Source organism: Sciurus carolinensis, chromosome 5, assembly GCF_902686445.1.
Source record: "Sciurus carolinensis chromosome 5, mSciCar1.2, whole genome shotgun sequence".
NCBI classification, from domain to species: domain Eukaryota; kingdom Metazoa; phylum Chordata; class Mammalia; order Rodentia; family Sciuridae; genus Sciurus; species Sciurus carolinensis.
This window is the reverse complement of record NC_062217.1, coordinates 85,671,942-85,689,465: the sequence shown is the minus strand read 5'-3', so window position 1 is coordinate 85,689,465 and position 17,524 is coordinate 85,671,942. Positions and strand designations below refer to the sequence as shown.

General features: G+C 38.4%; 1 protein-coding gene across 1 annotated transcript in view; it reads right to left on the bottom strand.

The window, feature by feature from the left end:
* The window catches only part of Eef1akmt1 (EEF1A lysine methyltransferase 1), a 50,190-nt gene that overhangs the window by 3,120 nt on the left and 29,546 nt on the right, over window positions 1–17,524 (bottom strand). Inside the window, exons 2-3 of the mRNA XM_047551930.1 lie at window positions 16,245–16,407; window positions 9,153–9,235 (exon numbers count right to left, since the gene is read on the bottom strand). Coding sequence (XP_047407886.1) covers window positions 9,153–9,235; window positions 16,245–16,388 — 227 coding nt within the window. The 5' untranslated portion in view covers window positions 16,389–16,407. The remainder of the gene's footprint in view (window positions 1–9,152; window positions 9,236–16,244; window positions 16,408–17,524) is intronic.

Genomic DNA, 17,524 nt, shown 5'->3' with positions numbered 1-17,524 from the left:
AATATTGAAATGCTGAGTTGACTGTGGTATGTTTATTCTAACAATAGCCACTTTAAAAAGACAGAAATAGCCCTTTTGTGCTGATTAGGACTGATCATCAAGATCTATTCAAGGAACAGAGAGGAGTAAAACGTGATTTCATGGGTATGGAATAGTAAAGGCTGTTGAGGTCAAAATGTGTGTCCTAGCTGGTTGGTGAGCATGTGGCCTCCCAGTGCAGTACTTCTGCATGGGGCTGGGGGAGAAAGAGCACGGGGACAGTGGGATTCTATCCCTACTTGTCTGAAAGAGAACAAGCTGCAACATCCAGGATCAGGTGCACACAATGGAAATCCCTCCTGTCCCTTCTTTTCCTTTCCCTTCCCTCCCTCCTTCTTCTTCTTCTTCTTTTTTTTTTTTGTTTGTGGTGCTGGGGATTGAACCCAGGGCCTTGTGCTTGACAGGAAGCACTCTACCAACTTGAGCTATATCCCCAGCCCCTTCCCTTCTTCTTCTTTTCCCTTCCCTCTCTCCCTTCCTTCCTTCTACACAGCTACACCCCTAGCCCTGTTTATTTTTTATTTTGAGACAAGGCTTTGCTAAGTTGCCAAAGCTGGCTTCAAACTTGCTATCCTCCTACCTCAACCTCTTGAGTTGCTGGGGTTATAGGTGTGCACATTGTGCTCAGTTTACGTACAACAACAACAAAAGATTCTGAGAAAGAAAGAAAAATAAACATATTTCCAGGCAAACAAAATCTGAGAGCTTGCCTTGAGCAGGTCTTCTCTGCACTTCAGGCAGGGCAGTGGACCAAGTTGCAAGATGGAATGAGACCCGAGAGGCTGGAGAAGTTGGCAAAAGACAGTGAAGGTTATCAGGTAGCGCCTGATCAGCCAACCACTAGGTGACCTTTGGCAAATGACTGAATCTCTCCAGCCTTGCTGTCTGTCTTTAAAACAGAGAGTATAAAAGTAATGACTCCACAGAGACGAGAGGACAGAATAAAATGACAGTGGTAAAGCACTTAGGAAATAGGGCACATTGTGCTCAATAAATTATATTTACTATCATTCATCTTTAACATTATGACTTGGTTCCTACAGATATTGATGTTACCTTTCAGAAAAAAAACTGAGTTGCTTCCAAGGCTCTCATTAATGGGGGAAAAAAAAGAAAGTATCCATAAGAAACATCTTCAATAAGTACTGTAGTTTGGGTCTTGAATGTCACCATGTGACATGTGTTAAAGGCTTGGTCCCCAGCCATGGTGCTACTGGGAGGCAGTAGAACCTTTAGGAGGTGAGGTCCAGTGGAAGGAGTTAGGTCATTAGGGATGTGCCCTAGAAGGGAATACTGGGACCCTGGCCTTGTGCTGTTTTTATGCTTCTTGGCCATTTAGACTCCTCTACCATGTGCTCTTCTCATGATGCACTGCCTCACCACAGACCCAAAAGCATTAGGCCAACCATGGACTAAACACTCCAAAACCATGAGCCAAAATAAACTTTTCCTCTTTTTAAGTTGATTTATCTTAGATATTTGTTATAGGAATGGGAAGCTGACTAACACACTAAGAAAAACCTATAAACAGCAACATAATAATAAAAAAAAAAGAACAGAAAAACAAAAGTCTTTAAAACTTCAAGGTAAAAATGGCATATTAAACACATTTGTGTAGATTTTTTTTCTTACGGAAGCTCACCAAGTAAAACAGGAGTAAACTTTTGTTTTGTATGGTTCTTTAGATATAAACTTTTAGGAATAAATGCAATAGGAGAGGAGAATAAAGAAACCACACTTTGCTGGGTGTGGTGGTGCATACCTGTAATCCCAGTGGCTCAGGAGGCTGAGACAGGAAGATTACGAGTTCAAAGCCAGCCTTAGTAACTTAGCGAGGTCCTGACTAACTCGGTGAGACCCTGTCTCTAAAACAAAAAATATAATTTAAAAAAAAGGTCTGGGGATGGTTCAGTGGTTAAGCACCCCTAGGTTCAATCCCTGATACACACACACCAAAAAAGAAAGAAACCCACACTTAGGAAGTTGAAAATGGGTGGGTGTTAATGGGCTCAGTTGACCCAAGAAAGTCAAATCTGACATTAGCAGTCAGGAGAGCTGGGTAGCACCTTGGCTTATGTCACAGAGTTCCCCCAGGGCTCAGGACATACGATACTCAAGACAAGGCTAAAAACAAAAAAATCTGTTGAAACATCTATACATTTTTTCCTTGTGATACTAGAGATTGAACCCAAGGTCTCACACATGCTAGGCAAGCACTCTCCCAGTCCTTTTTGTTTTATTTTATTTTGGACAGGGTCTTACTATGTTACCCAGACTGGTCTTGAATTTGTGGTCCTCCTGCCTCAGCCTCCCAAGTAGCTGGGATTTCAGGACTACACCAAAATGATCTATTTAAGAAGCAATTCATCCCCAGGATTCTCTTCCAAACCCATGTCTTGAAGCATCTGCCTTCCATGACTTGCAGAAACTGGAGGAATGTTCTCTGGATTGGGGCATGCTCAAGAGAGGGATGCCAGACACAACTTATGTTGTGAGTGTTCAGCTGTGTCAGGGCTCTTGCCTAGCATGCTAAGGTCCTAGGTTCCATACCTGGCCCTGAAAAGAGAGAAAAAAAAAAAAAAAAAAAAGCAAACCAAAAAAGAACAAAAGAATAGGACATTAGAAGGAATACATTAAACTCAACAGATATTGAGACTTCCTCTTCTTTCAGTCATTTAAGGATGCTTAACTTCCAGGGAAGAATTAAGAGAATCTTCCCTAGATTTCTGACCAGCCTATAGGAAAATGCTATACACATTGACACTAGGGGATCTCTAGGAAATAGCTCACCCTGATTCTCCAATTGCAGAGACCAAAGTAGATAAGATAGGGCTGCAGGTATAGCTCAGTGGTAGAGTAGGTGCTTAGCATGTGTGACACCCTGGGTTCAATCCTTAGCACTAAACCCCAAAACTACAAAACTACAACAATAAAACCAAAGTAGATAAGGAATACCCCAGAACACCCACATGTCAAAACTTCCACCTTTTGGGTGTCCCACCCTTAAATATGAATGAATGGACAGCTGAGGGTCAACAGACATGTAAAGAAAGCATCTAATATTAGATAAGTATCTAAAGTTAAACAAATAGAAAAAAGCATTTCAGAGTAAATAGAAACTATTCAGGGAAAAGAAAACATTTATAAATCCTGTAACTAATATTCCTGGAGAATTTAAGACAAATTTGTCCCAAACTAAAGGACATGGGTTACAAGAAAAAAAGTGTTCCATAGTGCTCAATGCAATAGATAAAAGTGGCAAAAAAAAAAAAAAAAATAGACATTTTGAGTACCAAGGATTAAGAAAAGAAAACCCTAAGCCTGTGGTGGGGAAGAATGGGAAAAAAAAACAGGTTTCCTACAAGAAATCAGAATGTCATTGGCTTTTTCAACAGAACCAATGGAAGCTTGGAGACAATGTAGTAATACCTTCAAAATCTAGATTTAAATACTCAGAAAAACTATCACAACCAAGTGTTGGGGAGAAGTCGGTTGTGGTAATTAGTTTTTTCTTGCTATGAAAAATACCCGAGAAAAACAACTTAGAGAAGGAAAGATTTCGGCTCACAATTTTAAGGTTTCAATCCATGGTTGGCTGGCTCCATTACTTTGGGCCATCATGGTGGAAGGGTAGGACAGAGGAAAGCTGTCAGCTCATGGCAGCTGGGAAGCAGAGAGATGGAGAAAGGGTGACAGAGCAAGAGCAAGAGCAAGAAAGCAAGAGAAAAGGAAGGTGTCAGGGACAAGAGACGGTCCCCAAGGGCATGCCCCAGTGACACACTTCTTCCAACTAGGCCCCACCTCCTACAGTTTATACCAACTCCCAATAATATATGCAAATTTTTAGTCAATCAGTGAATCGATCCACGGCTGAACTTAGAGCTCTTATAATGTATTCACTTCCAAAAACCCCCCAACTACAAACATGACAGCATTGGGAACCAAGTCTTCAACACATGAGACTGGGGAATTCCAGAGCCAAACCATAACATCAGGTGCAATAGTGCAACACCTGTAATCCCTGCTACTGGAAGCTGAAGCAGGAGGGATCATGAGTTCGAGGCCAGCCTCTATAACTTAGCAAGACCCCGTCTCAAAAAATAGAAAAGGACTGGGGATATAGCTCAGTGGTAAAGTATCCCTGAGTTCATTCCCTAGGATTTGGGAAAAAGAGAGAGAGAGACAGAGAGAGAGAGAGAGAGAGAGAGAGAGAGAGAGAGAGAGAGAGAGAGGGAGAGAAAGGGAAGAATAAAAACATTTTCAGATATGAATCCCTCCCATGTACCTTTTCTGTGGAAGCTATAGGAGAATGTACCCCACTTAAATGAGGTTGTAGGGGCTGGGGTTGTGGCTTAGTGGTAGAGTGCTTGCCTAGCATGCGTGGGATTCTCAGCACCACATATAAATAAATGAATAAAATAAAGGTCAAAAAAATTACACATGCTGAAGATTATTCATTAAAAAAAAAAAATGAGGTTGTAAACTAAGAACTGGGGATAGGACACAGGAACTCTAGAACAAAGGGAGGTAAATAGACCCCTGGCATGCTGGTGAAGCTCAAGTAAGAAGAGCTGAAGCAAAACTGGAAGACAGCCAGTTCAGATTAGAACAGGTTACAAAGCCTAGGAGTAACTTTTTTCAGTTGTCAAAATGTTTGTACTTACTAATAGGAGAATTTGGGGGTTAATTAATAATATGGATACAGAATACATAAAAATAAGAAAATTATTATCTGCATAGAAAATAAAAAGTTGTAGAAAAGAGGAAAATTGAAGTTTTAACTATAAATAACACTATACCTCCATAATAACATGAACTGGTACTAACCAAAATTAGGATATGACTATTGGGAATATGGACAGAAAGCATGCGTGTTATGTGACTAGTACAGCATGAAGGACTTAAATCCTCATTCTCTATGGTGAAAGGTCAACAAAGACAGAAGTACTCCCTTAACTGTGGTTTTGCTTTCTGCAGTTTCAGTTACCTGTAACTGACACAGTTCTAAAACATTACATGGAGAACTCCAAAAATTGTTCATAAATTTTAAATAAGTTTCAGTTGCTGTTGTTGATCTACTACTGTGCCTAATTTATAAATTAAACTTTATCATAAGAATGTATGTATGGAACAACATGGCATAGAAAGAGTTTCATACTACCTGTGGTTTCAGGTACCCACTGGGGATCTTGGAGTGGATCCCCCTACAGATAAGGGGGAATGGCTGTAAATGTCTAAAAATGACAAAACAAATGGTGGCAATATAACATGTTTTTCAGAAATCTGACTATAAATACTAAAAGAATCAACTGAAAAGAAGCTGAAAGTCGGGGGGGCAGGCACGAGGGATTTTAGTAATGGAGGTTTTTCTGAATAAACCTTTTCAGAAACATTTAACTCTTTAATATATGCATGAAAAACTTTGACAAAAATAAAAACCAGAAATTGAAACAAAAGAAACAATCAGAAAAATTAACAAAATAAATAGTTGGTTCTTTGAAAAAATAAACAAAATTGATAAACCCTTAGCCACACTAACAAAGAAAAAAGAGGGAGAAAACTCAAATTACTAAAATTCGGAATGAACAAGGAAACATCACAACAGACAGGAGTGAAATACAAAACATAATTAGAAGCTATTTTGAAAATCTATACTCCAACAAAACAGAAAACTTCGAAGACATCAACAAGTTTCTAGAGACATATGAATTACCTAAACTGAACGAGAGGACATACACAACTTAAATAAATCAATTTCAAGCAATGAAATAGAAGAGGTCATCAAAAGCCTACCAACAAAGAAAAGTCCGGGACCAGATGGGTTCTCAGCCGAGTTCTACAAAACCTTTAAAGAAGAGCTCATTCCAATATTCCTCAAAGTATTCCATGAAATAGAAGAGGAGGGAACCGTTCCAAACTCATTCTATGAAGCCAATATCACCCTGATACCTAAACCAGACAGAGACACATCGAGGAAAGAAAATTTCAGACCAATATCCTTAATGAACATCTACCCAAAAATTCTCAACAAAATTTTAGCAAATTGCATACAAATATATATTAAAAAGATAGTGCACCACGATAAAGTGGGTTTTATCCCAGGGATGCAAGGTTGGTTCAACATCAGGAAATCAATAAATGTCATGCACCATATCAAGACTTAAAGTTAAGAAGCACATGATTATTTTAATAGATGCAGAAAAAGCATTCGATAAAATACAGCATCCCTTCATGCTCAAAACACTAGAAAAAATTGGGGTAGTGGGAACATTCCTAAACATTGTAAAAGCCATCTACGCTAAGCCCATGGCCAATATCATTCTAAATGGTGAAAAACTGAAAGCATTCCCCCTAAAAACTGGAACAAGGCAGGGATGCCCTCTTTCACCACTTCTAATCAACACCGTCCTTGAGACTCTAGCCAGAGCAATTAGACAAACCAAAGAAATTAAAGGGATACGAATTGGAAAAGAAGAACTCAAACTATCCCTGTTCGCTGATGACATGATTATATATTTAGAGGAACCTGGAAATCCACCAGAAAACTTTTAGAACTCATAAGTGAATTCAGTAAAGTAGCAGGTTACAAGATCAATGCTCATAAATCCAATGCATTTTTATACATAAGTGATGAATCTTCAGAAAGAGAAATTAGGAAAACTACCCCATTCACAATAGCATCGAAAAAACTAAAATACTTGGGAATCAATCTCACAAAAGAGGTGAAAGACCTCTACAATGAGAACTACAGAACACTAAAGAAAGAAAATTAAAGAAAACCTTACAAGATGGAAAGATCTCCCATGTTCTTGGATAGGTAGAATTAATATTGTCAAAATGGCCATACTACCAAAAGTGCTATACAGATTCAATGTAATTCCAATTAAAATTCCAATGATGTACCTTACAGAAATAGAGCAAGCAATTATGAAATTCACCTGGAAGAATAAAAAACCTAGAATAGCTAAAGCAATCCTCAGCAGAAAGAGCGAAGCAGGGGGTATCGCAATACCAGATCTTCAACTCTACTACAAAGCAATAGTAACAAAATGGCATGGTATTGGTACCAAAATAGACAGGTAGATCAATGGTACAGAATAGAGGACATGGACACAAACCCAAATAAATACAATTTTCTCATACGAGACAAAGGGGCCAAAAATATGCAATGGAGAAAAGATAGCCTCTTCAACAAATGGTGCTGGGAAAACTGGAAAACCATATGCAACAGAATGAAATTAAACCCCTATCTCTCACCCTGCACAAAACTCAACTCAAAATGGATCAAGGACCTTGGAATCAGACCAAAGACCCTGTATCTTATAGAAGAAAAAGTAGGTCCAAACCTTCAACTTGTTGGCTTAGGATCAGACTTCCTTAACAGGACTCCCATAGCACAAGAAATAAAAGCAAGAATCAACAACTGGGATAGATTCAAACTAAAAAGGTTTCTCTCAGCATAGGAAACTATCAGTAATGTGAAGAGAGAGCCTACAGAGTGGGAGAATATCTTTGCCACTCATACTTCAGATAGAGCGCTAATTTCCAGAATCTATAAAGAACTCAAAAAACTCTACACCAAGAATACAAATAATCCAATCAACAAATGGGCTAAGGAAATGAACAGACACTTAACAGAAGAAGATATACAAGCAATCAACAGATATATGAAAAAATGTTCAACATCTCTAGTAATAAGAGAAATGCAAATCAAAACTACCCTAAGATTTCATCTCACCCCAATTAGAATGGCGATTATCAAGAACACAAGCAACAATAGGTGTTGGCGAGGCTGTGGGGAGAAAGGTACACTCATACATTGCTGGTGGGGTTGCAAATTAGTGCAGCCACTCTGGAAAGCAGTGTGGAGATTCCTCAGAAAGATTGGAATGGAAACACCATTTGACCCAGCTATCCCACTCCTTGGCCTATACCCAAAGGACTTAAAATCAGCATACTACAGAGATACAGCCACATCAATGTTCATTGCTGCTCAATTCACTATAGCCAGACTGTGGAACCAACCTAGATGCCCTTCAGTTGATGAATGGATAAAGAAACTGTGGCATATATATACAATGGAATATTACTCCACCATGAAGAATGATAAAATTATGGCATTTGCAGGCAAATGGATGGAATTGGAGAATATCACGCTAAGTGAGATAAGCCAATCTCAAAAAACTAAAGGACAAATGATCTTGCTGATAAGTGGATGAGGACATATAATGGGGGGTGGGAGGTGTTAACGTTCGGGTTAGGGTTAGGTTTAGGGTTAGGGATAAGGAGGGTGGTAAGAATGGAGGAAGGAAGGAAGGACTGTATAGAGGGAAAAGAGGGGTGGGAGGGGTGGAGGGGAAGGGAAAAAAAAATAACAGAATGAATCAAACAACATTGCCCTGAGTAAATTTATGATTACACAAATGGTATGCCTTGACTCCATGTACAAATAGAGAAACAACATGTATCCCATTTGTTTACAATAAAAAAACTTAAAAATAAATAATAAATAAATAAAAACGAAATTAATAAAAAAGAAAACCTATATTAATAAAAGTTCAAAAAGACCAAACATGATTCTCTCTTTTTTCTTCTCTCTTTTATTTTTTTCGCGTACTGGGGATCAAACCCTCGGCCTTGTACATGCTAAGCAAGTGCTCTACCACTGAGCTATGCCCCCAGCCTCCAGGGTGTTCTCTTTTAAAGCAAACTCTAGAAGTATGAAGGAACCAAATGAGTTAGAAAATGTTAATATAAAGAATAAAGGGCTGGGGATGTAGCTCAGTAGTAGAACAGTTGCCTAGCATATGCAAGGTCCTAGGTTCAATCTCCAGTATCACCACACACAAAAATATATATAGAAAGAGATTAGAAACTCAGTGCTGAAGCAATTCTTAAATGGGTCATGTGCTGCAAACCATAATATTTGCATATGATAGTACAAACAAATGTCTCACAAACCATCTCTCATCTAGGAAGAACATTCAAAATATTAACTTATAGATCCATTTAGGGTTCATAAGTATGATAACCAGTTTTCATGCCATTGTGTGAGATGTGCCTCAGATTCATTTTGACTAAAAGACAAAAGGGAAACAAATTTTGGACCTCACCTGCCACCTTCTCCAGCAGCAGCAATCACCTCCTGGGCTAGTCGCAAAGCAGTTTCCTGACTATACCAAAACTGGCTCAATTGCTGTAACAGAGGGAAGGGATGATATCATTTTAGAATTCACATACCTACTATACCAGTGTGCATGTATTCACTTTTTCCTTCTGAAAATTAATTTTTCTTTGAAGCTATGTTAAATCCATACAAGTCCATAATGTATGAATTAAATTCATGCATTAATTATCAGTGGCTACTAACATGACAAAAGGGGACAGAAAACCAGTCAATGTTTCTCTTGAGAGAATATACCCCTATGAGTCTCCCCCCATGCTCCAAAACTGAACTTGGACCTGACAAGGCTTCTAGATTCAGCTACAAGTGAACAGAATCACAAACAGAGGATGGGAGAACATGGTAAAAGATACCACAGGGATGCAGACAACTTTTTTTTCCCCATATGACCTCATGTGCATGTTTCTGAATTACTTATTTCTCAATTAGAGCTAACTATTTTTGCTTTTTTTTTTTTTCCATCTTGTTCCATTTCATGCTGGTTGATGCTTTTAAAATCTACTGATCCTTAAATATGTATTCATATTTGTAAATTAAGAATAACCTTAGTGGGAGTAAAGTAGCTAATCTATAAATCACTTTCTTCAACAGGCTTCTCTCTCCTCTGAAGGACAGGGCTGGGGGTAGACCCGTTGCCTGGGGCATAAACTGAGGATTCTTCATTTAAAAAATTTATCCAAGGATTAGGGACAGAGCTCAGAGGCAGAGTGCTTGCCTTACAAGAGGTCCTGGGTTTGATTGGTAGCACTGCAAAAAATAATAATCCCAATCCTAATCTGTTCAGTGTCCAAAAAAAAAAAAAATATCTATCAACTGATGAATGGAGTACTACACACACTTTTTCCATGGATGGAAAAAGTTGATTAGCAGCTGGCAGGGTCTGGGAGGATCAGGGGATTACAAGGTGACAGTGAAAGGGCATTCACTGAATGACTTTTTAAAGCAATGAAAATGTTTTAAAATCGACCATGGTGATAGTTGCGACAATCTTATGAATTGTGTCCCTAAACTCGGTGTAGTATATTCATAAAATTATGAATATACTAAAAACCACTGAATTATACCTTTAAAAGGCTGAACTGTGTGGTACATTAATTATAGCTCAAGACTGAAGTCGGATCAGATAAGGACAAACTTACTCTGAGTAAGGAGAACTGCAGCATACGTCTGTTTGGAATGGGGCTGCCTTTTTTCCTTTTTGTCTATCATGGAGCTCCAGAGTTACCTTGGATTCTATTTTATGTTTCTTTCTGGCTTTACTTCCCAAATTAGAGCATTCCCAAGCAGGATCTCCAGTTTGATTAGCGAGGAATCCTCTGGGATTTGGCCTGGAGGTGGCTGATTCTGAGGCTCTGTTTCACTTCCAGATATGACTAGAAGGGGAAGAGACCAAACTGGCCCAACCAGGGTAGCAGCACGTCATTTAATTAATCACAGTGATATTGGTTCATGACCACTTTGACCTGTTGTGTTCATAGGATCTGAGTTTGGATCAAGCACCCCTGGTTCCCCACCGGGAAAAAGATCCCTATTCATGGTAGTTCTCACTTATGACGGCAATTTTCACTGCTGCTTCACAAACCATCTGAAACTCACTTGCTTTCTTCCAAAAATTCTTCAAAAGTTCTGTTCAGTTCATGGCAATTTTTTTTTTAAATGACAGGGTCTTGCTATGTTGCCCAGGTTGGTCTCTAACACATGGGTTCAAGTGATCCTTCCACCTCAGTCTCCCAAGTGGCTAGGGCTCTAATGTAATAATTTTGATAAAAACGTCTTTATTATTTTTTCAGTGCAAAAATGTAAACTGATAATCCATGTGACTAGTCTGCCATCTTGCATCAGAAAATCTAATACTTTAAAAATAAACTCACTTAGTAGATGCGTACCACGATTTTACCTCTTCAAACTGACTCTGTAACCTAACTCTGTAAGGCATCATTGCTGAGCTTTCTTAAATAAAGTCAAGAAACATTATAATTGCCCTTTTAAAAAGTACTCTAGAATTTAATTATTCCCCTTTGAGGCTGATTTAAATTTTCTAGTTTTTACTATTATCAACGTGCTACAATAAATATCTCTTTGGTTTTCCCCTTTGTGTACATGTACATATAATTCTTTTTAAAAATAAATATTTATATATATTTTTAGTTATAGATGGACATATTACCTTTATTTTATTTATTCATTTTTATGTGGTTCTGAGGATGGAACCCAAGTGCCTTACGCATGCCAGGCAAGTCTTCTACCACTGAGTCACAACCCCAGCTCACATGTGCATATAATTCTCTGGGAGAGATTTCTAGAAATGGAATTCTGGGTTGAAGGGTGTAAGCATTTAATATGTTGGTAGCTTCTGTCAGACTGCCCTTCCAAAATGATTGAACCAATTAAAATTACTACCAACCATGTTTAACTATTTTAATTTGCATTATGTTACTGGTACAGTTGAACATTTTTTCATGTGTTCAGTTTTTCAGTTTTATGTTTTCTTTTATAAACTATTCCTATTCTTCCCTACTTTTTCATTGGGTTGCCTACTGTTTTATTATATTTTATTTATTTGTAGAAGCTCTTTATATAGTCTATGAGAAAAGAAAAATGACAGGTATCAGAGCTAGCCTGCAACTACTACCTAGGCCCAGTTGCTCTCTACTTAACAGAAACTATTTTAGAAAACATCATTTATTCTTGACTGTGATGGAGCAAGCAAAAAATGACCACTCTGTAAACATGTCTGAGTACAGATAAAACAAGAACATTGCAAGTCACAAAAATGACCCTTTTCACAGATAACATGAGGGCCTGCTGATGCTTTACACATTATAGCTTTAGCCCACTTGATTCCTTCCACCTCCCAGACAGTAATTAAGCTATTCAATTACAGAATTACCTGCTTTCTGACAGACTTTCCCCAACACCTAATGCAAGCCCATATCACAGAACAATCTCTGAACTCCCTCTTACTAAGATGATTCCCAGCTTCCCCATGGTGTACAGTCTCTTGCTGCAAGAAGTAATAGATCCAGTTCTGTGGTGTGCTGATAGGTATGTTTTCTGGTATCTTTGGTGGACACAAATATCTGCATGTTAATCCTTTAGCTCTCATGTGTGATACTTCTCCTTGTCTTTCTCTTGTCTTTTAACCTTGTTTATGAACCCAGGATCTCACACATGAGCACTCTACCACTGAATTACACTCCCACTCCTTAAAAAAAATCTTTTTTTTTTTAAATTCTGAGACAGGATTTTTCCAAACTACCCAGGCTGGCCTAATTTAAAATTCTCCTGGGTTGTAACTTAGCAGTGGAGCCTTGCCTCGCACGAGTGAGGCACTGGGTTCAATTCTCAGCACCACAGAAAAATGAATAAGTAAAACAAAGGTATTATATCTATCTACAACCCATAAAAATATATTTTTTTAAATTCTCCTGTTTCAGGCTCTCAAGATCTCTGAGATTACAGGCATATACCACTGTATGTGGTGGTAAGTTTCTAATTATATATCAATCCTTTCCTTGTTTATTCACCTTAAATCATGAAAATATTGTATTTTCTTTTAATATTCATTAGTTTTATGTTTCATTTTAATTTAATGAAGGTTGAAGTGCTTTGTTTTTTAAAATCTAGGACACTATGTCATTTAATTCCCACCTGTCACTCTGGGTGGCTTTCCTTGACTCCCTACTATCTTAACAGTCTAGGTTGGTGTCCTTACTTGTTGTTCCCATAGCACACATCAAAAATAGTCATCACTTCTGTCTCAGAATAGTTTGCTTTATTTATTGTTGCACTCGCTTTGACCTTTTAAAAGGTTTATCTGGACGATCTTATTAAGATTTAACTGTTCTACACAACTCAAAACAAGACCAGCATTCAGAATGACAACAATTAGAATAAGGTATTATTCAAAATGGCACATGGTATGACTATATAAACAAATCTTGAATAATATCTACTGACTATAATGAGAAGCAAGATTGCTTCACTTATTTCCATCTGGATGTCTGCATAGTGTTTACTGAATATATACTTATAAATACATGTTTAAAAATGTTTCCAAAGACAGAACATTCACATACATTTGTAAATATGCATGATTTCATGTGTATGTCTCTCTCTATCCATTTTTAGCTACAGGAAAAATGCCCAGCTCTGACCTCGCCCTCTTTGCTTAGGATACCTGGAGGAAAGCCCTAAGTGCATTTAGCATGTAAGACCTTCGGCTTCACTGGATTTGGGATGGTATCTGCTGGCCGGCCATGGAATTGTCCTTCTCCCTCACCTAACACTGTTAGGAGACAATGATGTGTTTTGGTTCTCCTCTTCACAGCACTCAATTAAATTAAAAATCCTGCTCTTAATCCATGTGCCGTGGGAACATGGCTGTAAAGGTCAAAAGGACTACCAGGCTTACCATGAAAAACAAGCCTCCTATCCCATGTCTCCCCACCCGTGAGCCCCACTTCTCAGAAGCCACCGTTTTCAACTGTTGGTCCTTCCTTCGATGTTTACCGCCATAGCTCTAAATATTATGTTTAAATGCTCTCTTGGTTAATCAACTTTATGTATTATTCATTATGAAGATGAGGATTTTGTTCTCTTATACATACCTTTCCTCTTTCCTTCACCCTCTCAGTATACCTGTAACCCCAGCTGTGTTTAGTTAGAACCAAGCATTAAGTGTTCGTTGATGAGCCAAGTAATAGACTATGATTGTATTCCCCTCCAGTGTACTTTTTTGTTTTTCCTTTAGTTAATAAATGCATGATTATTTCATTTCATTTGCTTGGTTTCTCTTACTTATGCCAAATTCTCCCAACATCCTCCTTTGGCCTTTCAATATAATTTTCTTCCTCTCGCTTTTATTTTTTTCCTTTAAAGATCTCTATCCTGGATCATACCATCTTCCTAAAATAATCTGGACCAACTCTTCTCCAGGCAGACGGCACAGATATTATACTGGGACTTTGTGTGTCACTGTCATCCTGGGTATTCCCTCTCTTGCTTCAAGTGTCAGATCTCCTTTTCCTTGAAGCTCGCCTCTTCCTTTTTCTTTGAAGTGTACTTTTCACTTGCTGGAGCCAAGCATGTGCTCCTGAGAAGTGCACAGAAGGTAAATGTGGTGAGATTTGCCATATTCAAAATGTTTTTATTGTTCTCATTTTGACTGCTACTTTAGCTCAGTCTGCTCTGGGCTGAACAAAATTTTCACTCTAAAGGTTGAAGGCATTTTTATATTTTTAGTTTATAATAAAGCTATCAGGAAGTGTAATGTGATTCTAATTCTGAGATTCTGTGATCTTCTTTATCACCCAGATCCACAATTTTCACAATCATCACAATCATGTGTCTTAGTAAGGATTTTCAGCCCTAGGAACTTCCTCATATCATTCTCTGAAGATGTCCTTTCCTCTTTGTTTTTGTTCTATTTTTCTGGAACTCCTATTAGTTGAATGAGCATCCTGGATTTATTCTCTAGTTTTTCTAATGTTTTCTTTCCTATACTTCATATCATTACTATTTTTTCTATTTCCTGGGAAACTTCCTCAATTAGGACTAATTGTTATTCTCTTGTTCATGCTTTTATATGTGTTCTACAACAACCAGATAGTTTTAAAGTCAGGAAAAATGAAGCAGAAGGAAAAAAGATAGACTGCCTCAAGAATAAGGCAATACTTCAAGATTCTGATATTTATTATCTACAGAAACATCCAGCTAGAAGGTAAAAATACATAAAGAAGATAAATCATGAGAAAGGGGATTTGGAATAGGTAGAACATATGGAATAAGTGGAAAGAAATATTTTTATCACACTTAATTTCAAACAGATGGTAAACAAAAAATTTACATATCTCAGAGATCCAAACTGGACACAAAATGTAAAAGAATGAAAAATAAGTACATAAAATAAAAATAAAAATACATATTAGTTTTCTTCCAGTTGCAAAATGATGGGGAAAGGTCTGTAACTAAGGGGCCATCACTGACAAACTGCAAGTCTTGTCTGTTTTTCAACTGCCTCCTTCAAAATTTTCCCACATTAGGGGTTTCCCTAGATTCATTTTTAAAAATTCCTCTTTTACTCTGAGTGTGTGTGTGTGTACACACATATACACACATATTGTGTAAGTCAGCTTTTTCACTGGTGTGACTAAAAGATCTGACCAGAATAATTTCAGGAGGAAAAGTTTATTTGGGGGCTCATAGTTTCAGAGGTCTCAGTCTACAGACAGCAGGCTCCATTCCTCAGGGCTCAAGGTGAGCCTGAACAACATGGCGGAACGATGTGATAGAGGGAAGTGGCTCACACGATGATTGATGATTGATGATCAGGAAGTAGAGAAAGACTCCACACTCCAGATACAAAATATATACCCCAGAGCCAAGCTCCCAATGAACAACTTCCTCTAGCCACACCCCACCTGCCTCCAGTTAATCCCATTAGGGATTAACTCACTGATTAGGTTAAGGCTATAACACTTATCATTTCTCCTCCAAACCTTCTTGCATTATCTCACACGTGAGCTTTGGGGGGACATCACATCTAAACCAGAACACACAGGTATACACATACATACATATATGTAAGTTATTATATATAGGAATATTAATATCTTAAAACTCCTTCTCATCAATTTTTTTATTACAGGTTTAAGTTCAGTTACCCTATTTATTGCAGTGATATATTTATCTCTTCCTACCAAGAATGCTGGGCTCTAGAAAAATCAATGTGTGTCTCTATCCAAGAACAAAGTACAAGGTTGTGTTAAACACAATGACACATCATCCCCCATTTGAAAAGCCCCCTCACCAACCAGCCTGATAGTCAGAACCAGAAGAATCAGCATTTACACCATCCAATAATGTTCTGGACTGCTTTCTGTCCTTGCTCCCCATAGTTATTAGCTCCTGAATGACAGGTGTTAGACTTTGGTATCAAGGGAGGAATCAGACACCAGACTTGGAACAGAATAGGTTCTACACCACTAATTCCTGATGGACATGGGATACATTTACTTACCCAATTCTCTTCTACTATTCCAATGTGGTATTTGTCATCCCCACCTGGGTCAGCATGTTGCTTCTGCTCAGCGTAAAATTCCTGGAGTGCTGCTAAGGTGTGGGAAGAAAGCTGGGGGGTATCGTCATCTTCCGAGTCACTCATTTCACCAACTGCCTGTGACCTGCAGGTCAAGAAGTAAATGTGTTGTGCTGATTTTGATTTCCCTTTCCATCAAATAAAAAGTTTTAAAATATTTCACTCATAGCAAGGACCTAAACTGAAGTAAGTTTTATGAAGAAAATACATACATTCAAAACTTCTGGGATCAACACCTACAAGGGGCTTCTGTTGAACTATTGTTCAACAAACACAGGCTTTTCCTAGAAATGTGTTCAGTTTTTATAAAGGACATTGTGTTAGTCAGTTTTTCATTGCTGTGACCAAAACACCTAACAAGGACAACTGAGAAGAGGTAAAGTTGATTCTGAGCTCCTGGGCTTGGTCCATAATCAGCTAGCTCCATAGTTTTGAGCCTGAGGTGAGGCAGAACAATATGGCAGAAGGATGTGGTGAAAGAAAGCTGCTCAGCTCATGGCAGCCAAGAAGCAGAGAGAGGGAGAGAGAGGGAGAGGGAGGTGTGAGGAGAGAGAGAGAGAGGGAGCGGGGGAGAGAGTGAGAGAGAAAGAGTGAGAGAGAGAGAGGGAGAGGGGGGAGAGAGAGAGAGAGAGAGAGAGAGAAAGAGGGAGAGAGAGAGGGAGAGGGAGAGAAAAAGGGAGAGAGAGAGAGAGGGAGAGAGAAAGGGAGAAAAAGAGAGAGAAAGGGAGAGAGAGAGAGAAAGAAAGGGAGGGGGGGGGGGAGAGAGAGAGAGAGAGAGAGAGAAGCCAGGGACAAAATTAATCCCCAAGGATATGCCCCTAATGACCTACTTCCTCTTGCCATGTCCCACCTGCCTACAGTTATGACCCAGTAGTCTATTCAAATTATTAATCCATTGAATGGATTATCTACCAAGGAGATTACAGCTCTTATAATCTAATCATCTCACCTGTGAACATTCCTGCATTGCCAAATGGTTCTTTGGGGGACACCTCATATCCAAACCATAAGACATTTTCACACTTTTTATGACACCTTACAGAAGAAAATGTCTATCATGAACATGTAATGACATTTTGCTTCCCCAAAGGTCATAAGCAGACATGTCACAACACAGTCTCTGAATCAGAGATCTTTTATTTTTAAATATTTTTATTATTTATTTATTTACATGTGGTGCTGAGGATTGAACCCAGTGCCTC